General features: G+C 47.9%; 1 protein-coding gene across 2 annotated transcripts in view; it reads right to left on the bottom strand.

The window, feature by feature from the left end:
• The window catches only part of Inka2 (inka box actin regulator 2), a 16448-nt gene extending 12067 nt beyond the window's left edge, over nt 1–4381 (bottom strand). The window contains exons 1-2 of one of the 2 annotated variants that reach the window (XM_029475623.1): nt 4236–4312; nt 3336–3367 (exon numbers count right to left, since the gene is read on the bottom strand). Coding sequence is in view for 1 of the 2 variants with exons in the window: in XM_021157132.2 (XP_021012791.1) it covers nt 4236–4292 (57 nt within the window). In the remaining variant the exon portion in view is untranslated. Of the gene's footprint in view, nt 1–3335; nt 3368–4235 lie in introns of both variants that reach the window. The other variant, XM_021157132.2, reaches the window with a different exon arrangement.
• Between the last annotated feature and the right edge of the window lie 14522 nt (nt 4382–18903).

The following is an 18903-nucleotide window of genomic DNA, read 5'->3' as shown; positions in this document are numbered from 1 at the left end:
AGACAGACAGACAGACAGACAATAATAAAAGACAATAGTAAAAACGCAACTTCTTAGGTTGCTTTAACAGTTAGATGGTGAAATGTGTTGGTGTATCTCAGAACTGAAGTTTGAACAGGATCTCACACATGCTAGGCAAACACTATACTGAGTCATGATACAGCCTTGACATTTTAACATCAATATCTACATATGCTTTCTTTTCTACTAACTATCCCCTCCCTGAAGATCAAATTTGGGTATGTTTTCATTTGTATTTACACACAGTCCCTGTGTCTGGTCAGTGCCTTAAGCCAGTGTGAACTCCGTAAACCTGTCTGACTCTTATGCAGACCAGTCTGAGGAGCATGACATCAAGTTTATTCAAGGCTAGGTCTCGTAACACACATCTTAGTCCTGACCTTGGGAGGCTAAGAGCAAGAGACTTTCAAGTTCAAGACCAGATTCTACTTATATTATCATTTACTCTTCCCAGTAGCTATATGAAGCAGTTATCTTTAACAATCCATTCTAAAGATAAGAAAAGCCACTAATATACCAGAGTCAGACAGGGCCAAGGTTTGGGTTCAAGCTGACCTGATACCAAATCCTATGTCCCTACTGACCCCAGACTCACTGACCCAGAAACTCTCTTTCTTCCCCCTGGGGAGGGAGAGAGGGGGTTTTCACACAGAGAATGAGATGTTTTTGCAGAAGCTTTTCTTTGTTTAAAAAAAAAAGGGGGGGTGCTTTGCTCAAGACTTGAAAGCTCCAATTATAACTTCTCCACACCCTTCTTTTCTCCTTATTTTGCCTTTGGGCCCCATTCCTTAGTCATATGCTAGGACACCCTAAACTTGTAGCCACTAGTGACAGAAGAATTGCCTTCTGGGAATATATGTTCCCTGTAAGATTTTTTCCAGCCTGTGAGAAAGAAGTCCATTGGTTACTTCCCCAGGGCTCAACTAGGATGGACATTTCATAATGACCTCCTACGACATTTCCCTCCTCCGGGAAGTCACCCCAGCATAGCTGAACTTCAAGAGCTCTGATCATTCAAACTCTATGCATTCGGCTTATTCAGAATTGATCTAAGCTCACAAGAAGTGTCTGCGAGCATCCTACGTCTGCTTCTCCTGTGTGCCTGTGTCTACATTTGTTGGAAGCCTGAATGGATGCCGTGTTTAAGGAACAGCTGGTCCCAAAGCCTGTGTTCAGGCAGGCCCCTCTCTGGCAGCCGGAGGGAAAGGGAAGCACTGGGCTGGACATCCATCGTAGCCCCTGCCCCTACCCCCACTTAAGAAGAGTGTCAGCTGCTGCCACTCTTTCAGCTGCACTTCATTCCTGAAACTCGACCCTCCTCCTCTTCCAGGCAAGGAGAGAGGAAAAGCGCTCTAGCTCCAGAGTTAATTGAGCCAGGGTCTCTGAACTCTCAGCCTCTCTCCTGCATTAATTATTACAATTCATGCTTCTTGCTTCAGGAAATTTGGCCATTTGGCTATGTTTTTTTTTTTTTTTTTTTTTTTTTTTTGGAAATTTTGTTTTTTTTTTTTTTTTTTTTTTTTTTTTTTTTTTTTTTTTTAGGAACAACTCTTCTTGGTTGAATTTCGGTGTCAAGGAAAGAACTGGATAAAAGAGGGAACACGGAATGCCCTGGACAAAGACAATTCCACAACCTGTTAAGGTTGCCTTTTGCAACAGGTTCATCCCGTAGGGTCTACAGGGCATTCTTGACAGGAATTTAATAAAATAAGCAAATGCAGTCCTTAATCAGAATTTCATGAGGCATTCCTGGGCAAGAACCAGAAAGAAGACAGTCCTTTTGGATGGCACAGAAGATCCCGTCTGGAGTGAACCAACCTCAGACAAAAGCCTGTATGTAATGTATGTAATACTTATGCCACTACAGCCTGAGAGTATAGAGAAGCCCAAGGGTCCCTATCCACGCCATAGCCAAGATCCACGAATTCAATCCCTACAGTCTATGGAGGAAGGCAGCTCAGGGGTGGGCCCAGGCTAACAGCACTTTGCTTTCCTCTTTGCTCCAATTAGGGTTAGTGAGGCTCAGAGGTCAGCTTTGCTACAGGGATACTGAGGTGAGGCAGCAGGGGGTGAAACACTGATAGCTCTGCCCATTGCTCTGCTGGGTCTCTTCTTCAGTAAGCTGATGGTGGGGAGGGAGCAGGGGACCACGGGGTGGGGAGTGAAGAACTTTGCCATCAGAGTGTCATTCTGGGCCCTGGGCCAGGCAAGTTGGCTTCATCTCCAAGACAGTCAAAGGCTGGAGATGCTCAGACAAAAGGCCAAATGAAAACCGAAGGGGAGTGGGTGACTTTAGTCTCTCCTTCTCCCAGGCACGGGGACTCAAGGCCTTGGTGGGGGTTTGCAGATCAAAATCTGGGAGCTCAGCTCAGTGCAGATTTCTTTTCTTTCTTAAAAAATTCTCTTGACATCAGCAGACTGTCTTCTCCCCCACCACCACCCACCTAGAGTGCCTTAAAAATGCAAATCAGTTAAGATTTAGAAAATCCATCCCCATGCCAGGAACACCCACAGACCCTCTTATAGATGCTGCTCCTGGTGTGGTGGCATGATCCCAGGTGCCAGGCACAAAGAGGATTCTATTAGAATCTGTTCTTTTCTCAGCATGGGCTTTGATCCTCAGCCGACGTCCATCGTGATCTTGGTCTTTCTGGTACTGGCCACGTGAAGTGGGAATGTGAGCAGGGGACTTTATTTACGGTCCAAGACCACCATCCCAAACTAGCATGGCATGCATATGTAAACTGATAAGGTACAGGACCTGGTACAGTTCAGAAGAGCAGCAGTGGACACTCACCAAAGAAGTGTTTTGGAGCGCTAGTAACTTTCATATCTGCATGTCATCACAGAAAGGGCTCAGGGGGAAGGACTGAAGAAGTGAACTATAACGTGAAAAGGCAGTCTCTTGGACCAGACTGGACAAGACTAGGGCCAGGTCGTCTTGGTCGGGGAGAGCATCAGTGAAAGCGCCTGCTATTCTACTTCTGCCTTCTCTCTCCACCCTACTACCACCAAAGCCTGCCTGCTACACACTGCCAGGCAGGCAGAGTGGAATCTCTGCCGCTAGGACTGGAAAGGTTATCTCTCTATCTTAAGAAGCCTGAGCCGGGCACTCTCTGAATCCAGATCTGCTGTTCAGTGCCTGGGTGACCTGACTGAATAGAAGGAAAAAGGAGCTAAGTGAGCCAGGAGGGCCTACTGCCATGGGAGATAAAAATAAAGGAGACATCGAGAGGTGGAGTGGGAGGAAGAAGCTAAGGCAGTCTAGATGGAGAAGGGATGGGCAGAGCTGAGAAAAGACGCACATTACCTACCTATCTGTCTGAATCCTGGTGGTAAAGGAAAACTAAAAGGGAGGGAGAAAGGGAGGGAAGGAGGGGAAGGAGGAGGGAGAGGGGAAAGAGGAGAGAGAAGAGAGATGAGAGGAGAGAGAGGCGAGAGAAAGAAATCAGAATTCACCTGGCTTCCCTAACACAACCTTAACAGTCACTTATCCCTCTTCAGTGATTCATCTCCCCCACCCCAGGGCAGCATACTCACCCTCAGCACCCCGAGGCCCCGCACACTCCCAGCGCACTCCCCAAGCCCAGACCTGACATCTGGCCGAGCCTCCACAACTCCCGCTCCGCGATCTGCCAGGCGGCACCCCTCCTCCCCCGTCATTACAGCTGCCACCCCCCTCCCTGCTGGCAGACAAGCCCGGGCAGACAGCCGGCCAAGCCTGCCCCCGCAGCCGCGCCAGCTCTGCCAAGCCCAGCAGAGCTGGGGGCCCCGGGCGGTGCCAGCTCCCCACGAGCGAGCAGTCCAGCCTGACCTCCTGCACAGGGCAGGGACCTGTCTGCGCGCTGCAGGAGTCCGGCACCCGACCACTGGCGCCCGATGCCTGTGCCTGTCATTCCTGCGACTCTGGACACTTGAGCCTTACTCCGTCCGTGTGCCTGTCCCCTCTGGGTGTGCCCTCCTTTCTCTTCAGTTCTGTCATATTCAACTTATCTGGGTGCTCTAACTCCCTGTTACTTATCCATATCTCATCAGAAATCTTTGCCAAAGTTTGTTACCTCTGAGCGACGTCCCTAGCCTCTACCTACCAGTTAGCATCCTCTCTCCTCTCCTCTCCGCGTCCGCCCGGTGCACGGAGCGCGGGGCCCCAAGCCAGGTACCTAGGTCTGGGTGGAGCAGTCCTCCCTGTCCCCCGGCTCCTGTTCCGCTCTTACCAGCTCCTGTTTGAGGCGACGCAGATAGCAGTCCATGTCCTTGCTCTCCTTCCTCATTCGCCCATTTGCCGGGCTCGGGCTCACGAGAAAGTAGGGTTCTCAGTGCGCTCCGCGCCCTTATCCGCGCTGAGCCTAGCCTCAGCTCCAGCGTGGGGACTTAGAGCAGCGTCCCCCGCTGCTGCGGCTCTCTGCCCGGGATAGGGGCGGAGGAAAAGTGCAGCAGCCAATGAGAACTCAGAAGGGGTATCTTCGGCCAATGGGAAGAGTGGTCGGGGGGAGGGGTTGCGCGGGCCTGGCGACCCGAGAAAGTCTGTCACTAGCCTTACAGACAGCAGCAACTACTGGGAGACCCGCAGAGGTCTTGATTTAGGTTCTGGGTTCTGTGAAGCATGGAACTGCCAAAGCCCCCAGTCAAGTGCATTGTCTATTATAAAGGAAGAACGTAGTTTTAGGAATGAGGACTAGGCATAGGGTCTAGGACTAGGCAGTAGGGTCACAGTGTTGAATCTTAACTCCTTTCAGAGAAGAAAAAGCTCTCCTTTGCCTTCCCCTTAAATCCTTCAGAAGCCTTTTCTTTCTAAAGAGGGTCCTGGAAGTTCGCGGCTCCATTTCATCTCCTCCGGGCCCACTCCTTCCGCTAGCGGAAGGAAGCAGCTTCTGCTAGGTCTCAGCTGGTGTGGCAGTCTATTGTGTCCAAGGTAGACCTGGTGATACTGAGTAAGAGAGACAAGGTCACAGCCTTCCATAACTTTTATCGTGGAAGAGAAGTAACTATGAGACAAGCAAGTAAATATGAGGATAGGCACTTCAGAGAGCGAGTTTTAATGGAAGATTTAAAGATGGGGTGATGGGAGCTGTTTCAATAGAGTTGGCAGGGAGTTGATAAACAGGCCTTTCCCTTCCTAGAACTCCCTAATGCTGGCCTTCTTGAATGGGTGAGAAGAGGACTTGAGAATGCTCTGAGGATAGTTGACAGGCATTTCCCTGGTACCCGTGGTGCACTAACTCCTAGGGATCTAAGGGGTGGAGTTGGGGCACAGTGGAAGGGGCACTTCTGCAGGCCAGTCCAACTAGATACTTCTAAAGCGGGCCTCCTGGCCACTTGCCTGACTTAAGTTACCCTTGGTGAGCAAACGCCTCACCATTCGGCCTGCCAGAGTAATTAGGACAATTTGCTTTGCGTTGTTTCAAGAAAATTAATAGGGGAAAGTTTGCCTCTGGCAAGATTTTGGTGATCTGCGTGAGACAGAACCAAAAGGATGCAAGAGAAGCCGCTGAGGGAGAAAGCAGACACTGTGGGCATTCATTTGATGCCAGCCAAGATCACTTCTTCAAAAAAATTTAGGGGGTAGGTGAAGAACCTGGTGACTGTGACTGTGCTCCTGGCCTACCTTCTCACTCCTCTTCAGAGTGATGTGTCAGTCAGAAAGTTAGGCTGGGCGGTGTTGGTGCTGTTGAATCTGTTCAAGAAAGTAGTGGGTCAGAGCAGCATCCTCCACCGAAGCCCTCCTAGGAAACAGAGGTGGGTTCCCCACCCTGAAGCCCCCCCCCCCCCTTTACACAGTTAGATCTTCACCCTGCAGAACAGCAGCCAGTTGTAAGGAGCTCTCGGTAAACATTTGCAGATCTGTGGTTTTCTCCATCCCTGAAACCTGGGCATGAACATCTTTGGAATTTAGGGTACTAGCTGTGGTTGAACTGCCAGGAGAGGCAAGCAGTCTGAGCTCTTGACAAAAATGTAGCACTGTGGTTGGGGCGACAACTCAAATGCTTTCCTGGGCCTCAGTTCCCCCTGCATATCATTTAAACCCTTGTGAGTCTAACATATCATACTCCTTACAAACCTCTCTGCCTTTTTAAAGATTTATTTTTATGTATGTGTGTGCCACATGTGTGCAGGTACCCTGGGAGGCCAAACGAAGGTACAAATCCCACACGCTCCCCCTGGAGCAGCTGTTTACAAGCAATTTTGACTCTCCTTCCTTCCTTGTGAGTGCTAGAAATGGAACTTTTGTCTTCTGGAAGAGCAGCAAATGCTCTTAAGCACTGAGCCATCTCTCCAGCCCTACAAAACTGCCTTTTGATGACCACCTGCAAAATAGTCAAGACGTAAGAATACATGTCCCATTGTGCATGTGAAGAAAACAGCATTAGCAAGGATTGCACACATTTCATCCGCTCTGAAGATGGAGACCGAAAGACATAACTGATAACCACAATCTCGGTACAGAGATCACAAGAGATTTCCAGATGAATTAGGGGTGCACACATTGTTGTATGGCTCCCCAGGACGTTGGAACACAAGTACCAGCAAGTATCTGAAGTTCTTCTATAATGCTGGGCCATTGCAAGTCTGAGGTTAGTGTGAGTAAAGAGAGAATAGGTGCCCCCTCTCTCCTACCTCTATCTCTCCTTCTCTATCTCTACTTCTTCCAGAAAGCAATAGCAGGGAGATGAACTGCCTTTCTGTTTCTTCCCTTTTTAAGGGCCTAAGTGATAGAGAATAAAGCCTGTTGCCATGGTTAAATAAACATGGGTAAATATTCCTGGCCTGAGGATGGGGGCTGGAGGGACATGATTCAGTTTTGCTGAAGAGGAATCAGATGGTTCAGCTGCCATCCTCCCACCTTCTGAAACTCAGCCTAGAGAGAGACTGTAGCCATCTCAATTGGCAATAAATCCTAAAGAGGTCAGAGGTCTTGAAACTGGCCACAGGCATCATTCTCAAAGGCATGTACAGTTGAAATGGACCCCACAAAAGGCACGTGGGCATCTGCTCCCGGCAAGAGGGGATAAGTGGTCTGTAGCCTTCCTGAGGGTGGGTCCGAAGGTGTCAATCACTCAGCATTTTCACCCAGCTTGGTGAGGGAGGGTGGCCCCCTTTGTCCTGCTGCCAGAGCCTGAAGGTCCTGGCACCTATAGACGAGCTTAAAGGGAGAGGCAGAGCTAGCTGTGTCCCAACAGAGTGCATCCTGAGCTAAACAATGGAAATGCTACCCTTCTCCTGGCTTCTGATCCTGTGGCCCCACCTGAAAGGTCCCCACCCACCAGGTCCTGGCTCAGTTATGGAAGAGGAGGTGCCCAACTTCTCATCTCCACTGGCGACAGTAGTGCAGGGAGATACATGGTCACACATGTTCTAGAAACTTCAACATAATAGCACCCTCCCACAGGGTGGAGCCATGTCCCTATTGCCCTCATTCCTCACCTCCTGTGGCTGCAGAGACCATTAGCCCCCTCCCCCCTACCTACTCCCAGAGCATCAACAGGAAAGGCTGACCTTAGAGATAAACATGTGTTGTTGGAATGTGTTCAGATACCACTCCAGAACGGCAACTCTCCAGGGAAAGGACGTGCCGCACAGGCTTCCCAGAGGTGTCTGTGTTAAACATACAGGGTACGTAGGGGAGGAAGCTAGACAGAGACTTGGCTCCTCTTAGAAGAGGATAACTCCTGTTAACATGACATCTACACTCTACATGAAGGACTGGCTTCCTGTTGCCAGGAAGGGCAGAGAGAGAGAGAGAGAGAGAGAGAGAGAGAGAGAGAGAGAGAGAGAAGCTTCTACAGTGGGAGAGCCTCTTGGATCTAGATGTAAGTTTCACTTTGAATTTGACAAAGGGTGTGTGTGGGGTGCTTTATGACTTGCTAGATGACCCAAAGGGACTGGACATAAAAGCTCCACAAGGAAACTTTAAAGATTTGGTCTATTATTTTTATTCTCTCTCTCTCTCTCTCTCTCTCTCTCTCTCTCTCTCTCTCTCTCTCTCTGTGTGTGTGTGTGTGTGTGTGTGTGTGTGCGCGCGCGCATGCATGTGCTTGCCTGTCTGTCTATCTGTCTGTCTGCCTGCTTGCCTGTGCCTGAGGGGGTCAGAGTCTTCAGATCCCCCTGGAGTTGACATGAGACATGAGAAGTCTGACATGTAGAAGAGCAGCCATCACTCCACCTCAAAGCTCTGTAGGTTTTCTTTTCTTTCTTTCTTTCTTTGTTCATTTGTTTTGTTTTGTTTTGGGAGACAAGGTTTCTCTGTGTATAACCCTGGCTGTCTTGGAACTAACTCTCTCTCTCTCTCTCTCTCTCTCTCTCTCTCTCTCTCTTTACCAGATTGTCATGGAATTCACAGAGATCACCTGCCTTGCTTCCAGAGTGCTTCAATTAAAAGGATGTGCCACCATTGCCTTGAGACTCATAAGTTTTAAGTGTCTTCGAAGAGTGCTGTTATTCTTGCTTGCAATTATCTAGTCATTTAATGAAGGGCTGAGTTCATTTAGGCTCCTATATTGAAGATACAGCCCATTATAACCAGGAAGGCACGAGGGCAGGAGCATGAAATGGCTAGTCACATGGCTTCCACAGTCAGGAACCAGAGGACAATCCTCCCCAGTTATAGGCAGGGTGACTGAGGCCCACAGAAGAGAAGAGAATATGGTATCCTGCTGCTACAACTCTGTAAAAATAAATAAATAAAAAGAAAAAGAAAGAAAGGTGTGCCCTAAGGGATGTGCACTAAAGTGATGAAAGCCATCTAAGGAGGAGGTCCTAGCAAGTCCTTGTCCACGAAACTTCCATGGCTGATGCCCTGGTGCTGACATACAGCACCATGTCTATGGTGTAGCTTCCTCACAGCTACGAGGCTTTAAGATCATGGGATTAGCCATGCAGGAGCTAATTCTGACGAGAAGGGACCGGAAGGAAGGCGTTAGAGCAAGAAAAGGTACTTTTTAAAGTAAACATGCACAAATGACTTTCCAGCTTTCTTGCCTGGACAGTGGAGTTCAGTGGGATTTCTTGTTCTTGTTATTATCATTATTATTTGAGACAGGATCTTGTTTTGTTGCCCTTACACTAACTAGGAACAATCCTCCTGCCTCTGCCTCTAAAATGCTGAGATTACAGCTGTGCCCACTCATTAGGGATGTAGACAGTTAAGCTAGTGTTAAGTAACACATATTTAGTCTGTGAGCTGATAGTCATGGCATGGAATTACTGGTAGCTGTGGGCTTAGTGCTTACAGGGCCTACGTTGCGGTTTCTTCACTCCCTGGGGAACAAATATTTCCATTTTGTAAATATTTGTCCCTCAGAAACCCAACTACAAAGGACACCTGAAGAATGTTAGGGAAATGTAGAACGTTAGTTCAGGGAAACACTTCTGGGTTTTGTGTAAACTAATGCTGGTAGACGTCAATTGTACTGAGAAGGCTAATGGCTTGCCCCCCACCCCCACCCCTGAGGACATTCTACAATGTCTGCGTCTCTAGAGGTACAGTTCTGGCTTCTCTGTAACCTTACCAGGCCCTGTAACTCAGGGCAAGAGCTCTTTTACTATCTACTACCTGGCCCCTTCTACCAGCTGTAAGCAAGCACCAGGGGCTGCCAGCCTGCCAGAGAGACACTTGTTAGCAAGAGATTAAGGGAGGATATCTGCTTCTCCTGAGGCTATGAGGTAAGCAGAAAATGAGGTCACTTCTCAGGTTTGGCCGCTAATAGGCTGGCTCCTAAGCCTCCTCTGGTGTTTTGTGGGGTCAGAGGACTGTGCTAGCACTCATCATTTGTCAATTTAGGGTATAGTAGAGATGTCAATCAGGACACCCTGAAAGGAGCCAGAGCCAAAGATGACAGCTGGACAGGCAGGACTCTCTTCCTAGAGTCTGCAGTAAATACCACCAGCCATGGTCTGTACCAAGAGACTCGGGTTCCCAGATAGGAAAGGCAGAAGGCCAAGAAATAGTGTCATCCTTAACAAATGGGAATGCACAGCAAAGCATCGGAGCTGGGCACACTCAGGAGTTGAACACTGGGAAGTTTGACTGCCTCATTCCCAACCCTGGGCATTCCTGTGATCATTCCCCATAAACCATCATCCATAGAAAAAGAAGGGGGCAATGGAGAATGAATAATGAATCTCCCAAAGAGCCTTTTGTGCCTCTGTATGGAGAGTTTGGAAAATAGCTTGGTTGGAGATTTCTGATGAACAATGTAGAATTTTGGAATCACAGAGGACCTTATAAAAAAACATCAAGGCTTTTGAGTTCATGGGAATACTGGAAAAGATGATAAACAGGCTTGAGTCTCTACTGTGCCACTACAAACAGTCCTGACTTTACATGTATAGAAGGCTTTCCTTGTGTCAGGCCCAGAATTCAGAGATGTGTGTACCCCCAGTTCTCTGCAGATGACAGAGGGAATACATGAGTTGGTGACACCTGCCTCAGACCACACCCAGGGGGATGTTAGATACACCCACTGGCACTGGCTATGATGACAGATCTACCCTATCAGCCATTCTACTCACTGTGTGGCCTTGAACTGATAAGGTAACTTCTCTGGGTCTCAGTTTTGTCCTCTATGATTGCCACAGTTCTAAACATTCTTAGCACTCTGCATTTCCCGGCTAAGCCCACATTTTTACAAATCAAGAAAGTGAGGGATAGAGTGTTAGTTATCTGCTCTAGGTCACCAAGGTGCTAAGGATAGAATTTAGCACAGGAGCCAGGGCCAATGATCTGTGACCCCTGTCCCCAAAAAGGACCTCCTTCCCTTCTATCCTCCCCTGCCAGGTGTTTCTAGAGCAGGGCTTCTCAACCTGTGGGTCATGACCACTTTGGAAGTCACATATCAGATATCATGCCTATCAGATATTTACAGTATGATTTGTAACAGAAGCAAAATTACAGTTATGAAGTAGCAACAAAATAATCTGAGGGTTGGGGGTCACCATAGCATGAGGAACTGTATTAACAGGTTGCAGAGTTAGGAAGGTTGTGAATCACTGTCTTAGCAGACTCTAATTCCTTCCCTTGGAAGAGTCCTGTTCAATGTTTTTAGATAGGTTGGTGCTGAGTGGTCAATCATAACCCAAAGGATGAGTTTAATAGGCCAGTGGTATTTGTCTTAGTATCCACAACCTGTCTGGATACTGTTAGGCTTTTCCACGTTGTGAACAGTGACATGAAATGAGCTCAATGTAAGCCTGCTGTGGCATTCATACACTCCCCTTGATGGTGTTTCTTGTTGTTTGTCTTCTATGATGGCTACTTGGTGTCAGTTTGACATAAGCTTAGGTTATCTGGGAAGAAGAAACTTTCAGTTGAGAAAATGCCTTCATCAGATTAGCCTGTGTGCAGATCTGTGAGGCCTTCAAATGATTAATGGTTGATTTTCAGGGGGGACAGGCAATTGTGGGCCATGCCACCTCTGGGCAGGTGGTCCTGGGTTTTATGAGCAAGAAGTTCAAGCGAGCCATGAAGAGCCAGCCTGTAGCCTGTTTCCATTCCTGCCTCCAGGGTTCTCCCTTGAGTTCCTGCACTGACTCTCTTCTAAGACAGAATGAAAACTGAAAGCCAAATAAATTCTTTCCTCCCGAGGTTGCTTTTGGTTGTAATTTCTACCACAGCAACAGAAAGAAAACTAGGACATCTTGTCTAAGCACATCTGCCACCTCCACTGTGTCTAGAGGCTGCTCATTAACTAGTGTGCAGCCTGGGGTAGGTAATGAGCATGCCAGAGTAGCAAGGTGTGACAAGGCCCCAGCTGTGCTCACTGATTGGTGTTCAACACCTTGACCAGAATTCCCATCCCAGTGCTCCCAGCTGAAGAAGAGATTGGAAGGGGTAATGTGTCAATAGCGTCATTGGTGTGTATCTGGGGTGAGAACAAGGGCCTGCTGCCGATGAGGCACTGCTCTATTCACGACGGCCGCTCTGCCTGTATGCATGTGTGAGAGTCTCCATGAGGCTCTGACACCGAAGGAGCTCACACCTACCAGTGAGTGGAAAATTAGTTTTGGCAGGTGAGGAACTGGGTGACAGGTGAGGAAGCCAGCAGGGTATCACTGCTGGCCTCCCCCTCCTCTTGCTGATTGCTGGGGTTGCTAACAATATCTTCCCACCTCACCTCCTGCCCTTAATTACAATTAGATTGAGTGGAAATGACGTGGAAGGGCTCCGGCATGCGGGTAGCTGATAGGAAGATGCTGGAGTGGAATCCTGATCTTTGGAAGCTAGCCATGTGTTTTGCAAGTAGGCTGCGCGAGGCCATTTGGGAACTGGCATTTTCCTGATGGCCCAATAGGCAAGCCATCCAGCTTAGGTCCTAGTGGGTGGGAGAAAAGGCTAATCTCTGGAGACTAAATCCGAGGAAATTCTGCCATATGGTACAAAACTAGAGGCAGTGTGTGCCAGAACTAGGAAGCAACAAACCCAGGTTCCTGGACGGATTGTAGGTCAGCTCTGCAGTCTTTGCTGCCTAGGTTTCTCTAGCAGCAAAGTGAAGCTGGTAATCCTACTGCAGCTTGCCTGTCATGGAGGTAAAGTTATGTGAAGGCCCTTTGAAATGTCAAAAGAAATGTTCTAAATGTGCATAAGGCCTCAGTGCCAGGGGAGTTTGCCAAGCCTCCTGGGAGGCAGCCGTCTGCCTCTGCATCAGTTTCCACAGCCTGTGCTCAGACAGGTCCTTAAGCATCGCACATCTATAAATCCCATCGCCTCTCTCCAGTCAGCAAATAAGGGAATGGGCAGGCTGATGCTCTGCCTCTGTCTGATCTTCTTACCAGTGCCTGCCCCGCCCCACCAGAGGCGACGATCCCGCTGCCCCCCTCCTCTTCTCTGAGCCTGTCAGTTTAATTTAACAAGGTTGCAGGAGAAGGTTGATTTAATCAAACCAGTTGCTGTATCCCTCTCAGAGGTCCTTCAGTGTCACCACTGAGGCTCAGATTAGACAGCGACAATGGTTTCCTTTCTGGCTATTGCCTCTCCCTCCCTCCTTTTCCCTGGAGGGAGCAAGGGGGCAGACCAATCTGCTGGGACCTAAGAATAGATGCAGGAGGATCAGAGGAGGCAACCGGGCTCTGGCCCCAGAAAGCCCCTCTCCGCGCCTTACATGGCCTTGTTTAAGGCTGAGCAACAACCCAGAGGGTGGGGAGAGAACAAAATGTGAGCGGAGCTGCTTTGCAAAGGCTCAAGGCTGCCTGAGGACAGAGCTATGCTCGCTCTGATGGAAATATCTCCCTTACAGTAGGAAGACTGGAGTGGAAGGGTGGACAGGTGGCTGGGTGCTCTACCCAACCCCATCAACATTTGTATCCAGGTTCTCAGCCTGGATTCTGAGATATTTGGGAGTGGAAGACATTGACAGTAGCAAGGTGAGGCTCCATGCAGCCTGGTTACTGGGGCTCTGTTCTTGGCAAGAAAGCAGGAGCCCTACTTGAGCCAGGGCTTCCAGGGTTACTGTAGTGTGAAGTAATTGGTGAGGTAGTAGTGATCACAGTGTGCAATGGCATGCAAGTGCGTGTGTGTGTGTGTGTGTGTGTGTGTGCGTGCGCGCGCGCGCGCACGTGTGCTGATTGTAGTGGTGAAAGCGGCTGGAGGGCAAGGCAAAGGAGGTGGGAAAGCTGTCTCTGCTACAGAAAGTTTAGATTTTCAAAATAAATCTTTCATGACCTATGACCCTTTCATTTATCTCTCTTTCTAGGCTATAGGCGGTAAATACCTCCCCCCACCTTCCCCATCCCCTCTTACCCCCCCCCCCACCGCCCCCCCCCCCCTTACCCCCCCCCCCAGCAGCTCACAGAAGAAAAACAAAAGGCTTGAGAGGCTCCTTCACTGAGGATGGCGAAGTCCTTTGCTTTTTCTCATTTGTGTCATAGTCTTCCATTGACCCAGCAACTGACAGGTGCACCTGTCTCTAGGCCCCTCCAGGCTCACCTCTGAGCCATTTATCTCTCACTCAGATATCCAGCAGACCTCACAATGCATAGGAGACAAATATGATCAGCAGAAACCCTTCCTGACAGCTCCAAAGAGAATCCCTTCCAATGCATATTCTATTGGGCGCATCTCATAGTGGCTGACAGCCGCTTTATCAATTAAATTCCACATCCCAGTCTTTAGAGACGCCACAAATCTCCCTACCTAATAAATCACAGGCCCCCAGTTATTGTTAAATGTCCCATCAGTCTCTAATAAACTCCCTGCCAAAAGGGACAGGTTATTTATTATGCCGCTTGGACAAGAATGAATTGGGCCCCTTTCTCAGAAGAAGAGCAAACATTCTGCCTTCCTCTCTAAAGATTGGGGCAGTGGTGTTAAATGCGGCAATCAATCAACTCAGGCCTCGAGCAGAGGAGAATCTGGTACATGTATATGTGGCATATGTGAGAGGATTGCCTAGAGCTTTAGTCCCAAAGCCAGCCGTGTAAATTCCCATAGCCAGAGGTGGCTATTCAAACTGCAGGGGCTGAGACTTTTGGGGTATATTACCCATCCCCAGCTCCATTGTGAGGAAGTACTGAAGTACATCGATGTGACTGTGGGACACATGTAAAAAAGATTATTCTCCCTATTAGGAAATGACATCCGGGATTGAACTGGGTCATAGAACAGTTTGTGTCTAGAGGGCACATGATCTGAAGAATAAGACAGAAAAAAGTAGAGAAGTCTGGGGAAAGAAGCTAGAAAAACCCTGCCTTGAGGGGTTCAGGGTAAGCAGCACGCAGACAGTGCTGGGACTTAGAAAGGAAGACCCAGGAGCCAGCAGGTATGCAAGCCAGGTGTAAAGTGGCCTGCCTGTTATCTGTCTCAACAGATACAAAGCTTAGTGATGCACCCAGACCTGCAAATTAAGTTCTAACCCCTCCAGTTTGCTGTGAGTCAAGTCCCATTTTCATTTCCAACTGTTTCTCTGCACTGTTACATAACACTACCCGCTCTAGACAAGCACGACACACTCACTTTATATTCCTTGTGGTGACAAACAAGGCGTTCCATAAGATGGAGCCGAAACATCCCTTCTAGCCTCATTTCCTGGAACTGCTGCCACCCCAGCTTCCGTTCACACTGAAGGACTCACCTTCTTTAAGCTACTGAGTTAAGTGCCTCATGTTGCTACACCCCTACACAGACTGCTCCATCACCCAGAATAGCTTCCCGCCTGCCTGCTAAGCTCTCCTGCCACCCCCACTGCCTGAGGAGGAGTTGCGGGGAGAAGCTTCACCCCACAGGCGTAGAGACTATCAGCTCTACCTCTCTCAGGGACACCAGCTTCAGCTCCAGCTCCGGGTACTGACGCCACCCCCTCAGTGCTGGGCTCAGGGAATGGGTCAAGTGCATAGTTTTTCTCAGTGCTTCATGTGTCCTTCAAAGCACTTGGCTCTTGGTGCAAGGATGAGAAGAACAGAGGAACAAGAAAGTCGCTGCTCTCTGAATACCCAAGGCTGTCTCCCTCAGTTTCTTAGAACTTCTCACTCCCACATGACAGCCGCACTCTGAGCAGCGGAGGACCTGAGAATGCCAACGGTGCATATGATTTCGCACCAGCTTGTGCTGTGCTGCCTGCGTGTTTCATACTTGATCTTCTTCCCCGGCTGGTCTGCCAGCTTTTTTGGGACAGGCAGAAGTCAGAGTCTGGATTTTGCTGCTAGGCAGGTCTAAGCATTCTGTAGTAATAGACTCCTTGATAGCCTGTAGTTAGACAGACATGGATAGTTGAGGAAATATACGTATATTTCCCAGCAAGATGTCTCCGTGGGCAAAAGCGCTTGCTGCCAAGTCTGATGATCTGAATTCAATTTCCAGAACCCACATGATGAAGAGAAAGAAGTGATTCCTACAAATATAATTCCCAGACTTCCTTGAAGCCAGGTAGGACCCCCAGGTTCCGTTCTGATCAATGAAATGCCGAGCAGGAGTGTAGTAGCTTTTGGAGTACACCCTTTTTAAAAAGAGGGCTTTCTCGGGCTGGAGAGGTGGCTCAGCAGTTAAAAGCACTGCCCTTTTAGAGGCCCCCAGCACTACGTGGTGGCTCACAAACAATATATGACCATATTCCAGGACAGTGGTCACATATGTGGTGCATCCAAACATACATGTAAGCAGAACACTAGTAATCATAAAACAAAATAAATAAATGTAAAGGTGGGCACCTGCCATTATGACCTCTACTCTTTCTATTTTGACACATCCTTCATCCTAATATCTGGAATGCAGACATGCTGGCTGGAGCGAGAACAATTATTTGGGTAGCAGGATAGAAGCTTGGGTGCACGTGAGCTTTGTGGACTTGTGCTACCATGTTACTTTTACCCAGGACTTAATTAGGGAGGAATGAACTTCCCAGAGACCAAAGTTGCTAACACAGTCTCATTTTTAATTAGTCCTAATTTTGACCCCTCAGTCTTCCCTAACTCTCCACACCTGGGTTAGCTGGTTATCCTTGACTTCCATAGCACCCTGTGCTTTCAGTGGAAATGACGCCTGTTTGCCCTTGAGGTCATTGGCTCTAATATTTTGTTCTGCTTTCCCACCTTCAGTATTTGCGCACTTTGTAGGGAGTGTTGAGAAGATTTGTATGGGTGAATGAAAAACTAAGCGGGGATTAATCCAAATATATTGCTGTTGCTTTGGGGGTCAAATGAGTGAAGGCAGCTTCGATAATTTAGTTTTCTTCTCTGCTTATCACATTCCCTCAATGATCCTTAAATGCTGGGGCAGCCTCCACACCAGCCTTCTTTAGCGTCCTACCAGAGAGATCCTTTCAGCCTCTCCCTTGGCTTAGAAGTAATTGATGTGAATCTTCATACCCATTCTGGGCCCGAGTCTCACTCTCACTCTCTTACTTCAGTTCACAGATGTCTCTTCCTCTAGTGGTTCCTAGAGAGTCTTTACTGGCATGTCATGAACAAAGTACCAGAGACATTAAGGATTTAGGTCTGGTTGGAGGAGGTAGGCTTCAATGCCATAGAGAAGGCTGGATCGTTAGTATGATCCTGCCAGAGGCAAGGAGGCTGAGACAATCTACCTAATATTTGTAAATGCCACCCTCACATCTCATCTGCTTATCAAACTATTGATTACTGTTGTGCTTTATCTTAGAGCACTCATTGCTGCAATTTCAACTCCCGAGGAATTAAAAAAAAATATATATATATAAAATACAACTTAACCCAACTAACAGAATTGTATTATTTGCATCTGTAAAACATCACGAACAACAAATGTATTAACAGAATGTCAATAAAGCTATATTATTTATTTATGTATGTATTTATTTATTAGAAAAGTAGTCTCTTGGGGTGAAAGCCAGGTTCTTGGATAGTCTGCATGAGTTTCACAGAACTATTGCTAAATGTTCATGGTCCAGAAGAGAATTTTCAGCAGGAAGATGTCAGCCATTCAGTATTTCCTAGGTCTACCAAAAGCCCGAGGCTTGTGCTGGGATGGAGCGCTTAGGGTGATACAATTCCTGGAGAAGTTGATAGTTTATTGTGAGTCAGAGAAATGTAAAGAATCTGAGCCTAGGACTGGGGCTTCCCAGGGGAAGTTCTGAGGTAGAGTTCAAGGGCATCAGGGGCAGCATCTGAAATTGGACCAAAGCAATCTAAGAAGTTTTCAGAAAAGTCGCCCACATTTTGGTCTCTCCATTGATCTCCGCTCCTTGCATGGAGCACAGTAGGATTTTCACACTATGAGCGTTGTTTGTCCCAAATCTATCGTAGGCCTAGTAATCCTTGGGCCTGCTTGCAGAAGAGCCTGCACCCTTTCCTACCTCCATGATGAGAGATCCCTGTGACTGCGGGAAGGCTGGGACACTTTGCCTGGCTTCTGAGGACTTCTCCTAGTACCTTGTTGTCTCTGAGCCATTGTTGGGCACAGGCCTATGCACTCCATTTCTTCTGCTGGAAGTCAACAGTGTCCCAGACTCTGTTCTGTTTTGCCAAGTCACATTCTTTCTGTAGCCAAGGAGGTGATTTTAGGGCTCCTGTAAGTCTCAGAAAGATCCTTAGGGCAGAGGGTCCTGGGTATCTTCCTTATCTTTTCAGTTTTCTACCTTCTTTTTTTACAAAATAGTTTTAACTAAAATAAAATTATGTTATTCCCCCACTTCCCTTTTTACCTTTTAACTCCTCCCAAGTCCCTTCCCTCAAACTCCTTCACACCTCCCACTCTCAAATTGATAGCTTCCTTTCTATTACTGTTGTACACACATATGTATATGTGTATACAAATATATAAATATAATTTGCTGAGTGTGTTTTTGTTGTTTGTGTATGGTTTCAGGGTTGACTACGTTGTAGTGGATAACCAACACAGGGGCTCATCTCCTGGAGAGGCTCATTCTCTCCTCTCCCAGTTGTCCTTTTTCTAGGGATGGTGCTTTGTGAGACATCCCCACTTCTGTGTTAGACTTTTGTGTACTGATATTGGCATCGTTCTGGTCTTTTTATGTAGTCATTTCTAGGGGATACGATTTCACAGTGGTATTCTGGCTTGTATAATCTTTCTGCTTCTTCTGTGATGCTCCCTGAGCCATAAATGCAGGCGCTGTGCTATAGATGTTTCCACTGGGGCTGGGCTGATCCACTGATCTCTGCTTTGTGCCCAGTGTGGTTTTCCATGATGGACTTTATTTGCTCCTCTTCTTTTTTTTTATTCATTTATTATTATTATTATTATTTTAGACAGGGTTTCTCTGTGTAGCCCTGGCTGTCCTGGAACTTGCTCTGTAGACCAGGCTGACCCTGAACTCAGAGATCTGCCTGCCTCTGCCTCCTGAGGGCTGGAATTAAAGGTGTGTGCCACCATCATCCTGCTAAGAGAAGCTTTTTAAAAAAAGCTATACTTGTTTAAGAATAAGATTTAGGCCGGGCAGTGGTGGCGCACGCCTTTAATCC

Source organism: Mus caroli, chromosome 3, assembly GCF_900094665.2.
Source record: "Mus caroli chromosome 3, CAROLI_EIJ_v1.1, whole genome shotgun sequence".
NCBI classification, from domain to species: Eukaryota; Metazoa; Chordata; class Mammalia; order Rodentia; family Muridae; genus Mus; species Mus caroli.
Note: the sequence above shows the minus strand (reverse complement) of the source record. Positions and strands in the feature narration are given on the sequence as shown.